Source organism: Struthio camelus, chromosome 3, assembly GCF_040807025.1.
Source record: "Struthio camelus isolate bStrCam1 chromosome 3, bStrCam1.hap1, whole genome shotgun sequence".
NCBI lineage: Eukaryota > Metazoa > Chordata > Aves > Struthioniformes > Struthionidae > Struthio > Struthio camelus.
In genome coordinates, this window is record NC_090944.1 from 102887665 (window position 1) to 102901402 (window position 13738).

Genomic DNA, 13738 nt, shown 5'->3' on the forward strand with positions numbered 1-13738 from the left:
TGGCTGCTTGAGCGGGCTTTGATGGTGAGGTAATGATGGGAAAGGAAAAATTAAGGAGAAATTTTCTTCAAAATTTTGGAGGAAAAAAAAAACAGAAGACCAATTTGCGTAAAATTACTTTTCCTTTCTTCAGCTATGAACTCTTTATCAAAGTTTAACAAACCTACTCATGTCTCCTAGTTAAAAGACAACATTACAGAAAATGTTGTTACACTTTCAAACCTAACAAAATTTTGAAGCCATAGTTCAAATTCTAGTAAAATGTTACATTCTAATAATTAACTTTGTATAAGTTTTCCCAAGTTATGGCTAAAAGGTACTAACACTTTGGTTTTCTTTTTGACGTCCTTGTACTGATACATTTCAGGTTCTTGACCCAGATTCTGCTGAAGGAGGAATTGCTATGATTGAAGTTCATTTTTGGGTGGAGGAAGAGACAAACAGAATGTTGATGATGCTGTATTAATTTCTATTTCCATCTGTTTTTATAGAACACGGAGATTTATTGGGATCTTGCCCTGAAGATGAAGCCATCAGCCCTGGCGAAGAGTGTATGGACGCAGCGCTAGATGAATCACTTCTTGAAACATGTCCCATTCAGTCTCCACTGCAAGTTTTTGCAGGAATGGGTGGATTGGCCCTCATTGCAGAGAGACTCCCTATGCTTTATCCTGACGTAATTCAGCAAGTGAGTGAAAAAAATCAGTGTAGAAAAGCATGCTAAGACTTTAAGAACAATGTTTTTACTGTATTATGGTATGGTTCAGTTTGACATCTTAGTCAAGTGCATGACTCCACTGCACAGTTGAGCTATACCTGCTGCTTCCCTGTGCGTGTTGTAGTTTGAGTAGGCTCGTCCTTCTGGTAGACCAAAAGTGTGAATTCGGTGTTACTGCTTGCCTCGCTTTTGTTAATTCAAAAGATACCTTGCATTTTTGATGGAGGGTTCAGTGACATAAAGTTCCTGTGCTACGAGGCCATACTAGCTTGTCATTTGAATTGTTTGTGTAAATGTGCCCTTAGTGGTTTTTTTTTTTTTTTATGGTTAAGTGAAATCCAGTTCTCAGAGTGGGTCATGTAGAGTTTCTCTTGGATTCTCTGATAGGGTTTACAGAACTGTCAACAGTGGCATTAGTGTGGAAGTACTGCTTTGGCTGCTTGTCTATGTAGATAAGCTACCAGTATTAAAAAGGGGAAAATAACTTCAGAATTATTCTAATTTTACTTGACTGTATTTTTGGAACGTTCTGCTGATACTCCTAATACAAAAAATTGTGGATGACTATTCCCTTTGAAATTAAGCTAATCCGAAATGTGCTGTTTAGTACCTCAACTAATAACCTGTGGCAGGAATAGCCACCCTGTAGCAAGACCAGGCAATTAATATGAATCCTTTGTTAAAGACAGTGCAATTGAGGAAGAACCCATTAGATACTGATGAAGTATTAGAATAGCTCTCTGGAGATATTTTAGATGTCTAGTATCAAGCCTTTATAAGAATTAAAAATTAAGAGAGTGTGTTCACATATGCAATTATTATATTTTGCCATCCAGCGAGGTAACGTGTGGTCTGCGTTAAGGGAAACTGATTCATAGCATCCTACAACAGATGAAAGGCAATTCATGACTGTGGGAAATTTGATCCCTTTTCCCTCCCTTTTTCTATAGTCCTGAGAAGGTATTTTGTTTTTGTGTTTTTTTTTTAATTGAGATATAAATTTGCATTCAGATATGTGATAATTCTGTGATCTATAAAAATACAAATAACACTAAATGGAAGATTCGCAGTGGAGACTGATAAATTCTGCAGACTCTTTGTTCCTTAATTCTAATTCTAGGTTTCTTTAAGCCACTGATAATTCTAATTCTGTGAACTCTGTATTTTAAGATTTCCTTAATTATTCTCCTAATCTGTAGGTAACTGAAATAAATGCAGCTAAACATGGCTTTGACTTCTAATCAGGAATTTGTTTTTCTGAATAAATTTCTTTAAGGACTTTTCAGCTTAATGTTTTCAGTTCAGATCAGTCTGGCAATAATCACACCAAATTTCTCTTTGAAAATGTTTAACTGCATCCTCTTAATGCAAGCATTACATTTTACATTTCTCTTGATAAGTGGCATCAAGATTAAAAAAAAATCCCATGTGAAAACTGTAAAAAAATGTTAAGCATATACATGAAAAATGACTAGAGAAGTACTAGCATAGCCTTTTGTCCATTTAAAGCTCTGTCCTCAGGGTATTTAAAAATAGCAGATCAAACAAAAGGTTGAAAAGAAAGTGGAAGCATGCCTGTGAGTTGACAGGATAGAACTTTAAATAAATTACAGGTGTTAACACTAATCATTCTTCTCTGATGTAAGAAAAGCTACGTAAAATCATGGGGAGTAAGACACTTCAGTTTTTACTGTATGCTGTACTACATATATTACCTTTGACCAACATTCTGTAGGGCTGTTATTTCTTTGGATCGCAAGGTAATCGAGGTCAAGCTTTGCCAGTGTTTGCTTGAATAAGAAATCTGGAGGAAAAAAGTAGACAAGTAGCTGATATGGACATACCTGATTGAGTAGGAAGTATTTTTCCCCTTGAGTCAGCTCTTTTCAGAATTACATTTAGAGCTGCTGTTTAAAGGTATGTTAAAATATCTGAAAGTATGTGCTGATTCTTGCCTGCAAAGGCGCATGTTCTGAAGTTGCTTTTGCTAAAATTCAGGATTAGGTTTCCAGTTTGGCAGAAGAGAATAAGTAGATTAAAAAACTCTCTGAAAAGGGAAATTCCATCCCCTTCCCAGTTGTGATGGCTCTGATGCTTGTCGACTGCCTTTGCTGAGCTTGCTGAGCCAGTTCAGCTTGTTTTTACTCGCCCTGTCATGCCCCCCTTCCTCTCCCTTTATGAAACAATAAAGCAGTTTTCTGGCCAGGTAGTGGGGCTGAATCAGCTCAGAGGAAGCAAGACAGAGGAAAGAGGAGCAAGACCACCTCCTTTCAGTAGCTTTGATTTGTTAGTTTGGCTTGGTTGCAGTTTCAGCTTGAGCGTTTGTCTCAGCTGCGGCTGTTAGAGCAGGACATGAATCTAACCCTGTATGTTCACCCTTCGATTGGGTGAATTAGATTATATTAATGAACTTCCCAGAGCAAATAGGTTACTTCATGCAGATATTGACATTTGGACATATTGACATTTATGGAAATATTAACTCTGTTTTAATAGGATTTAAAAATTACTGTAAATTGTTGTTCTGATCTGCAGATGATTAGTGTTACACTGTACTTCCTTGCAAAGATTATTTTAAAAAGATAAGGAATAGTTAACTTCTATATCCACCGTTTAATTAATGCATTTCTCCTGAGCGCTGTGTATGATTGTAAAATAGCACAACCTTTCTGACTGTGATAGAGGTGCACTATTTTTGTTAAATGTAATTTGTCAGTGCATGTCCCATGTTGTTTGACTTATTCGCATTTAAAAGGAAGGAAGGATGGGGAGAGACTTCTTCATGCCATTGTTGTCTTTACAAATTAAAAGGTGCACTTTTTTTTTTTCTCCAATTGTTATAGCTGTTAATTCAGTATAGACGTATACTCTCAGAGGTGCCTTCTCACATAATATGATGTCACTTGACTGTTGTTAGTTTTTCACAAAACAACTAGGAAGGAACACGAACCAAAGCTATAGGATGTTCCTGATGTGAAAATAAATTTGAAATTTTAAGTGTAGGTGTATCTTTTGATCTGAACGGACTGAAAGCTTGAAGTTTCTGTGGTGTTTAATTATGTGAGGGACTTGGGCATCATAACTTAAACTTAACTGAGCATATGAATGTTTTCTGGGGAACTGTGCGAATATCCCTCTTACATTCCGATTCCCGTCGTAATACCTGGCTGAATAGTCCTCTGTGCAATGTTAGTTCGAACAAAAGTACGGACCGTTGTGTTAGAGCGTAATAATAGTAAAACCCACCAAATAAACAAAAGCTGGAAAGGAGCCACAAGAGTTACTACAAGACTGCTAAGATACCCAAAAGTTGTCTTAATTTTTAAAGCAGTTATGGTTAACTCTTCTCCTTTTCTGATATGAAATTAAAAATAAAAGAGGTGACCTCCCGTTGTGGTAAATGTTCAAAATCGACCACTTATTGTTTAAAAGGCTGGTATATAAAACAATCTTCCATGTTTTTTATTTCAGTGTAATTTGTATCTCCTGCGTGTCTGGATTTTTAAGCAACACTTTTTAACTGAGGAATTTAGGTTTGGCGAAACACACTTGCTTATTATGTAGGTAGGATTTGGTAGAATTGTTTTGAAATTGCAGCAAGTGTGCCCTCTTTATGCATTTCGACTGGTCCCTGTACCTGCAGAGAGCGGTGAATTTCCTGTGACTTTTAAATTATGTTCTGTATTAAGATTATATGTCCTTTACATCCTAATTTTAATAAAAATTCTGCCTGGGTGACTAACTCGATAACTACTAAGATTTTGGTTGTTTTTGTTATTTAAGGTGAGCACTCCAGTCGTTACATCGACCACACAGGAAAAACAGAAGGACAGTGATCAGTTTGAATGGGTTACCATTGAACAATCAGGGGAACTGGTGTATGAAGCACCAGAAACAATTGCTGCAGAGCCTCCGCCCATCAAATCAACAGTTCAGACTATGTCTCCCATACCTGCGCATTCTTTGGCTGCCTTTGGTTTATTTCTTCGTCTCCCTGGCTATGCTGAGGTGCTGCTAAAAGAACGGAAACATGCTCAGTGTCTGTTGAGATTGGTGTTGGGAGTTACAGATGATGGTGAAGGAAGTATGTGCTGTGATTATTATGTTTCTTTGTAGACCACAGCTAGATTGTTTTACTTAAATTTATTTACACTGTAATGCTTTAGCAGGAAGTTGGAGTTGGTTTGTGCGGTTTGAAGACCTGTGTTGCTAGCATCCTTGCTACTGTATTATCTCTAAATGTTAAATTCTTTCTGGTAAAGTTCTGTGGAGCTCATCAGTATTCAAGGGTTCTCATGTAGATGCCAAAGTAATTATAACATAACTGCTTATAACATTTGCAGAGGACACTGTCAGGATGACTGTGCACTGAGACAGAATGATCTGAGTAGTTGGGAATGCTCAACTAATTGAGCAAATGTTTATATTTCTGTAATCAAATGCAGAGTAACATGCATAGGAGCATAGCTACAGCAGATGTAGATTAAACTATGGGAGAGTATTTTAAAATAGAGAATATTTTAAAGATCATACTGATCAGAATGGTTTGGAAGGAAATCTAGCTTAATGATGTGAGGGGGAGAGAGGGAGGAAGGGCTAACGGTATTCCTAGACGTATAAAGGATACGTTGAGAGGCAATATTCCATTTGTAGCTAGCGTCTTTGCAACCAAACCTGTAGGATGCATGTATTTCTAATAATTCTAACTTCTTAAAGTGCTTGGAAAAATTGAAACAACGTTATGTGAAAGGTACCGTAGTACTTCAAGACTTTTTCTTTCGTTATGACTTTGAAAATGCTGTTCTTTCAATGCATCGCTCAGCTGAAGTTAGTCTCTATTCAGCAGCCTACAGTGGACAACATGTGTTAGCTCTTAAGACCAACAGAGAGTTTTCTCTGCTGTCCTTTCTGTTATCTTTTTATTTCTCTTATATTTAGGTACTGGATAGGAGACAGGAATAAACTGAATAACAAAAATTATGTGTGGCTGGTTAGTCCAACCTCATTTGAATAGTAATTACCCAAATGGCTGAATATAGTCCCTCAGATTTTGATATCCTTGAGTGATGCCAATCACTTGCTGCCGCAGCCAATGTTTTCTGTCCCTTTTTAATAGAGACACCAACACAAACCCTTAAATGAAGAGGGTTTTTTTTTTAGCTGGTTAAGTTTTTTTGTGCGTGCAACTGCTGTTGCTGTTAGAGTAGTTCCAGAACATTATTTTCCTGATAAATAGGAGCTGCCTTTAATTTTTAGCCTAAAATTATTTGTATCCACGTATTATTATGCCAGCATTGTTCTTCATCTTAAATAGCTCTTCTTTCTCTAATGTATTTGTTGACAGGAGTTGTATTCCCTCCTAGCCTTTGTTTTTGCTGGACTAAATAGTCAGTTTCTCCATTCCCTACACCAAAAGTTTGAATTCAGCTCTTTACCAAACGTGGGATGTTTGGTAAACACAGTAGTCCACATTAGTTCCCTGTATAAGGCGTTAATATTTCCCTTTTCTGTTGGAAATGAATGTTTTCATTCACCTAAAATCACCTCTTATTTCTCCCATAATATGAAAATATGCACTTATAAATCCACAGTTTATAGGTTAAATATGATTTCAGTTATCTGTGAAGGTAAATCATGGGCAAACATTAAATTTAGATTTTCTTCTTTTTGTCTTACTGTCATTTGGCTACATCTGCAGTTTTGGAAGTCTATCGGACTTTTTTGCAGAGGTCTTCAGTTTTGTTTATGAAGAGCTCTGTCAAAAAACTTCTTGCTGCTTTGTCATTGTTTTCTCTAAAACAATAACAGTAGACAGGTTTAACTGCTCTCTGTGTGTGTGTAGAGATATATACATACAAATACACACACATATATATATATTTGTGATGTGTATTTCAGTATAGACCTCTGACGAAGCTGATAAACTCTGTATTTTCACTGTCAAATATCTCTATTCCCCTATGCATGGGGAGGGGAAATGAAATGCTTTGTTAAATATAGAAAAGACTGAGAGACAGTTTTCTAACTGTATGTGCATTTTGTTAATAAGTCACTCCATTATTTGTTACAAGGCTTTAAAAAAAAAGTAATTATTTCTTGCTTATAATACAAAAAGGTTACAATTTTCAAATAATTCAAGTACAGAATTCAAACATGCAGCTCATCTGCTTAACATTATGTTAGTATTTCACCATGTATTGAACTTGAATAGTATCACAACTTAGATTTTGTCAGTGATCCAATTCACGGTTGGCACATAAATATAAAAACAAATTCCTACATCATCATAAACTACTGCAGCTAGTCAGCTGAGCTGCTGTTAGCTGACCGTGTGCATTCTTTAACTTGCCCTAGCTGCAAGGTTTAAAAAAGAAAGTTTGAACTACCCTTGTTCTCATCATTCAGAAATATGACCTAAAGTGTAATCAAATACATAATTATACTCACTTCTGGTAACAAAGTAAATTTTCACCTTGGAAATGGAAAATAAATTTTTCATAAACTCTATGGAGTTTTTTCTTACCAGAGTCCTTAAAGGATGTAAATTACAGTAACATTTTCTTCTATATACTTTACCTGCTGAAAGATTTTTGTGACGCCTAGTATTAGAACGTTTTACTATAGCTGAATACTTAGGCCCTTAGTATATTTCTCTAAGTATTATGTATAAATCATTGTAGAGATTAACTGGCTATATTGAACTGTTGAAAGAAAATGAGATTTTGATATTTCCTTCTTCAATCTAGGTCATATCCTGCAGTCTCCTTCAGCAAATGTGCTTCCAACTCTTCCCTTCCATGTGCTGCGCAGTTTGTTCAGCACTACGCCATTGACTACTGATGATGGAGTACTGCTTAGACGGATGGCGCTGGAAATTGGGGCTATACATCTTATCCTTGCTTGTCTGTCTGCTCTAAGCCACCATGCACCAAGAGTGCCCAACTCTAGTCCCAACCAGACAGAGGTAAGTTTAACTGCAGAGTAATTACCACCGAGAGGTAATAAGAGTCATACCTATAAAAAAAAAAATAATAATAATAATCTCACTGCTTTCATAGCCTAATCTTTATGGAGTAGGCATTTGGATGAAGAACAAAAGTAATTAGAAAATACTTGATTAAGTAGTTCTCCCTTGCATGCTCTCAATAAACAGAGTAATCATGAAATTTACCTAACAAGTAAGGCTTACCATGAGGCAATAAGAGATAATCTTTTAATTGAAAACATGCCACTTATTTTCACAAGACCCTCTTCCTCAGAGCACAAGAGACATAATGCGCGGTGGGTGGTTGCTCTTTTTTTACTCCTCGTTAGATAGTGTGACCTCATTACTTTATTTAGCATGCGTCATCTAAACTCTACTGATTGCAAATTACTTCCTCTTAAATACCTCAGAAACATAAATGAGTTGTGAGAATTAATGAATAAATACTTTTTTTTTTAATCTCTTATTTATAGATGTGGAAATGAGATCTTAAGACAAAAACATTTTCCGTCGTGTCTAGGCTCCCAAGTGAATTCCACAGTTACACTTTGGCAGAATACTTGCTGTATTTTACTACCTGCTATTCAGAGCGTGTGTCCCCTGATTTGTTAGAATAATGAGTTTCCATTTCTGCATGACAGACTCATTGTCTCAAAGCATGTAGAAAAATTTTTTTAAGTAATAATTTGCCCTCTAACAACTCTTGCGTGGCAAAGGCTTGCGTGAAACCGTTCCTCAGGGCTAAGTTGGCTAACTCATTGTAAATATAGGGCTGTTCATATTTTAGCAGCTCTTGATACTGATGAGGGGATGAGCAAGGAAGAGACGAAACTGTGCATAAGAATAGTTCACTTTAACGGCTAATCAGATTTGTAGGGAGGCTGATATATTCTGCTCCTAATTGGGTGTCAGGCTGCTGAGGTGTTAGCATCTTAGCATTATTGGGCTTTTTGGGGAAAAGGACAACCGTTAATTCTTACTTCTGCTTCAGTTCTACCATGTCCTCTGGAACAAGTTGTCTTCATATAATTCATATCTGTTAGATGATAGACGGTCAGCTGAAACTAGAGATCCAGCTGCCTGCACAGAGGCATATATCTCTGAGCCAAGACCTTCCCTTAAGTGCTTTAAGTCGGTGCTCATGGCAGTCTGCTCGAGTGTTAAAGGCACAGCATGTGCATGAGTGGTAATATCTGCAAGAGAATAAACGTACTGCTGTTTCATCACTGATATGCATTACATTCCCAATTTAAAAGTTAAGCGATGATTCCCAAAGTACTGTCAGTATCCAGTTCACAGGTGATAACTTTTTTGCCATTGCAGTCTTATCTGTGCATCATTTCTGTTCCTTTGAGTATAATCATGAAAATCACTGAAGAAAATTTGAACAGAAAACAAAACTTTTCAGAGCTTTGAATCAAATATTACAAATTAGTTAGTCACCTACTTAAATGACCTAGTTTCCAGTAAGACTAATTGCTACTGAGTAACGCTAATGAAAACAACAAGCACTCACCGCTGGAAAATCAGGTCACATGTTTAGGGTCTTAAACACATATATGGAAAGCACTAGTTACAAAGGGCTCATCAGAGTGTTTTTGCATCTGTTTCACTAATGATGTGGTAAAGGTTAAAAATTAACTTAAATACTGAAATCATTTCATAAGCGCTAAGCAGCAGTATATTAAATTTATGTTAGTAAAGTGCAATGATGCAAACTATTGCAATAAGCTGTCCAAGCACCTTAGGAAAAAAGTGATAAGCTGTATCTCTCAGAACACTTTAGAGGGGAAATACTTTGTCGTTATTATTTGGAGAGGAAATCTGAGTATGTGTTTCAGTGTCACAGAAATCATATGTCAGAGAGAAAAATGTAACTTACACCTCTTGCCAGTGTGGAGTATTTATTCAAAATTGGTACACGCTTGAGCGTTTTAACGTTTCAGACATGTACAAAAACACTTTAAATGACATTTCTGCTTCCATCCCCTTCATCTAATTATGTTCTTAAACTTGATTAGATATTACTTGTTCTAATTACAGAGCTGTATATTACTAGTTCTAATTACAGAGCTGTATTGTTTAGCATGATATTGATTAGGTATTCCTAATGATGGTATTCCATCACTTAAGCAATAACAGTATTTTAGAAAAGAATAAAAGTGGGCTAACTGTCCTAGTCAAATTGAAAATCCCTTGCAACAGTTTAGCCTCCTGCCTTGTATTCCTGGAATTCCATGTCTGTGGCAGGGATTTCCTGTCTAAAGCTTGCAATTCCACTTGATAGTAATGATATCATTGTTTGACAAGTTAATAAATTGAGCTGATGTCCTTCTGGAGAACGAAGGAATTTTAAACAACTGGCTAATAGGATGAGAAATATGAAATGATGATGACTTACTGCTTTTTTTTGTTTGTTTGTTTTTTGTTCTGTTTAGCCACAGGTATCAAGTACGCACAACACTGCATCAACAGAAGAACAGCAGTTGTACTGGGCTAAGGGTACAGGCTTCGGAACAGGCTCCACAGCTTCAGGATGGGATGTTGAACAAGCTTTAACTAAGCAAAGGCTAGAAGAAGAGCATGTCACGTGCCTTCTACAGGTGTGTAATCATGAAGTTTTGATTAACGAGAAGCACTTGAAATGTTAGGACTCGGATAACAAAAACAGAGCCTGTACATCTTCAGTCATCTAGCACATTAGTTGTGGTAATTTTGGCAAAAGATAGTGTACAAACGGCTGTCTACATGAAAAATGGTATAGATCATTTTCTGAGGGAGGCTGTTTTTAAACTTCACTAGGCTAGTATGTTACAAAGACCTGAGAGGGTAAGCTTAGGTGACGGTTCTGAATAGACAATGGACCAAGAAGCGCTCCGGTATATTTCTCTGGAGCTGGCAGACGTTTCTGTAGATATAGCTGCGTTCAGTCAAAAGGAAAGAGTGTCTGTTAGAGAAGGATGTGGGACTAGACTTTATGTGTGCAAAATAATCTTATATATTCATTTCTGACATATTTTTGTTCTGCTTTAACAAAATGCCCATAGTTGTTGCTGAAGCATCCAAGAATGTGGTGTTATGCGAAAATACTGAAATCTCACTCAGACATACTATGAATAAAGTCCTTATTATGTCAGTTAAATGACAATATTAAGTCACCGATAAACATCTATATCTTAATAAAAGTCTGATCCCTTCCAAATGCTTCATATGAAGGAGAAAAAAATCCTGCATAAGTAGGCCTTTAAGTCCAGTTACGAAATTTGACCAACCCCTGTTATCTTAGGCCAGTGTAGGGAAAATAAGATTTTATCTAGTCCTCAAAAATGTAAGTGACCGAACCGTCAGCTCAAATGCATTAGCTAACCTCACTGCTGGGGTAGAGCACAAAGGAGATGAAATTCTGAAAATGCCCATGTCCTGACTGATGAAGATATCATTCTGATATAATCAGTTATTTCAGTCATTGTAGACTATAGGACACAAATATCACGTCCCTTGCAAAAGCATAACAAATAAAGTCCAAAACAATTTTCCTAGCAAGAAAGAGAAGAGAGCACCGGAATTACTCCTGGTGAAGCTTCCAGGTAGTATTCTGTATTATGCCATGCTGAGGTTTAGCTATTAACTGTCGTAAGTCATGAGGAAAGCAGGCATTTGCTTTGGGCAGTCGACAATTGGAGAGAGAAGCAGGGAACCCCTTAGCTCTTTGCTGAAGACATCAGTCAGTTATACAGCACTTTCCCTTATCCCTTCTCTAGAAATATTGTTTAGGAAAATTGTGTTGTGTAGAGTGCTGATAAGATATTGCACCTGGTGAGGGCCATGGATGATGGGGTTAGGGCAAAGAGGATGAAAGCCTGGAGAAGAGGCTGTAAAAGGAGCATATAGCCCCTGAGGTTCCAAATCATATAGCCTTTCAAGCCTTGAAGTAACTTAATTTGAGGGTATAACTGCACAATTCAATTCAGCCACATGGGGAGTACGTTAGGTCGTACATTTACAACACATGGTAAAGCCACATGCTGTGGTTTTGGAGAGCAGATGAGCAAATCAAAGGTGACTCCCCCACCTTTGTTGAGGGGGGAGGTTGATCATGCTTACTGAGGTAAGCGCATGCACACAAGCAATTGTTCAGAGTAACTGTCATGCTCAGCGTAAGTTGTTGTTTCATCTGTACCTTGAAGTCCCATCCAAAAGTATGTTACACGTTTGTGGGTTGTTTTTGTTTTTGTTTTTTTACATTTCAGTTCACACATGGTGAGCTGGCAAATTCCTGTTCTGAGCAACTCCAGCAGTTTTTCCAAACTTTATATTAATCAAATCTCTTAAAGTCTGTCTTCTTTAATAATAGTTATTTAACTTTAGAGTGGACCAAAGTCGTAATCATGATCTAGTACCTGCATAGAATTGCTTCTGAGCCATCTTGGAGACTTCTGAAATAAATACCAGTGCTGAATTAGCAAAGCAGCTAGTGAAGTATTTTGGAGCCTTTCTTAAGGAAGGAAAATCAAAGATCTTTTGCCTAAAATAAATCAGTTTTGATTTAATTTTTTGTGTATTTCAGGTACTTGCTAGTTACATAAATCCCGCAGGGAGTACATCAAACGGAGAGAATCAAACTAGCCATGAAGGCAGAGGACAGAACAGCAGCGCTCTTCCATCTGTTCTCTTAGAGCTACTCAGTCAGTCTTGCCTCATTCCAGCAATGTCGTCATACCTCCGCAATGATTCAGGTAACGTGCTGTTGGTCTCCTAAATCAAAGTTGGCTTCCATCTGTCAAATAAATATAATAGGAAAACAGTGCAGTTTACGAAAACTTTAGATAAATCTCACTAGTTTGTTTCTCATTTTAGAATTGTACTGTTTTGTGGAATATTCACTTAAGTCTTGGAAAACAAGATAATAGTGTGTGTTTGAAATATCAAATTTGTTACATGAGTTGAAGCTTCTGTTGTTTTAATGTCCTTTTTGAAATTTGAAATTCACTCTTAAACTATTTAAATTAGTTTGAAAACTATATTTCCATCTGAAAAGTTTGTATTTTAGTTCTTATGCAGACTAGAAGCTACATGGAAAGAGAGTATTTTATACAAGATTGAGTCTCACTGAGAAGAAAAATGTTAATTTTGTAGGAAAATCAAGCAAGTATGCATCTGAAGTTAGTAAATGTTGGAAGTATTAAGTTCTGGGGCAGTCCTGTTCTACTGTGTCTGATTATTTTGAGCTGTGTGTCCCACAGAGCTTTTTCTGCTTTGTTTAGGAAATTCACAAATAAGCCTCTTATCCAAACCGCAAAATATTTCAAATATGTGGGATCAACAAAGTTGTCACGATTTTTATTTGTCTGTTTTTTTTAGTGAGGAGTAACAAATGAGTGGCATGTTGTCATCATGTTTCTACTCACTAATTTTAAAACAGATATTTTGATAGTTTTCTTCTAGTTTGTTGCACTTCACTGTGGAAAACATTTTAGTTGTATGAGGTAGCGTCAAGGGTTATAAATTCAGTAAATGCCTACGAAGAACTAATGGTAAAACCATTAAGTTTATGATTATGTTCAGTCGCTCTAGATGACAGGCTTTTGCATGAAGTTATTGGTATGCATTTGGGTTTTTTTTTTGTTCCTCCCAGAAAAATGTTAACCTGAAGTTTCTAAACACTGCTGTAGCCTTAGGTAGGTTTTGTATTCAGATGCTTTGCTCAAAAAGAGGGATTTAATCCCTGTATAGCAGAAGCATAAGGGGTTGTTCTAAATCTGAATAATTCTACTTGTTTTGAACCTGATTTTCGAACCTCTCCTATTGTTTGAGTAACTGATACGTTGGTTGCATTATTGTAGCTTTTGGATTCCATTTGTAGGGTATGGTTATGTAAATTTTTTTCGAAACAGTGGTACATGGCAGAATATATTTTTATCCCCAGAGGCAGAAGAGAAATCATCTGCATCTAAGTATTTACTATATAGCACTAAATACTATGTAGGACTACAAGAAGAACGTGGCTCTTCTAAGTGATCTGTGGCAACTAAGGC

The 13738-nt window shown here is 36.7% G+C and overlaps 1 protein-coding gene across 14 annotated transcripts in view; it reads left to right on the plus strand.

Annotated features, from left to right (window-relative positions):
- Window positions 1-13738, plus strand: part of BIRC6 (baculoviral IAP repeat containing 6) — a 200294-nt gene that overhangs the window by 130698 nt on the left and 55858 nt on the right. For all 14 annotated transcript variants that reach the window (XM_068939394.1, XM_068939391.1, XM_068939399.1 and 11 more), the window contains 5 exons: window positions 492-688; window positions 4502-4802; window positions 7465-7682; window positions 10142-10306; window positions 12271-12439. In XM_068939394.1, coding sequence (XP_068795495.1) covers window positions 492-688; window positions 4502-4802; window positions 7465-7682; window positions 10142-10306; window positions 12271-12439 — 1050 coding nt within the window. The remainder of the gene's footprint in view (window positions 1-491; window positions 689-4501; window positions 4803-7464; window positions 7683-10141; window positions 10307-12270; window positions 12440-13738) is intronic.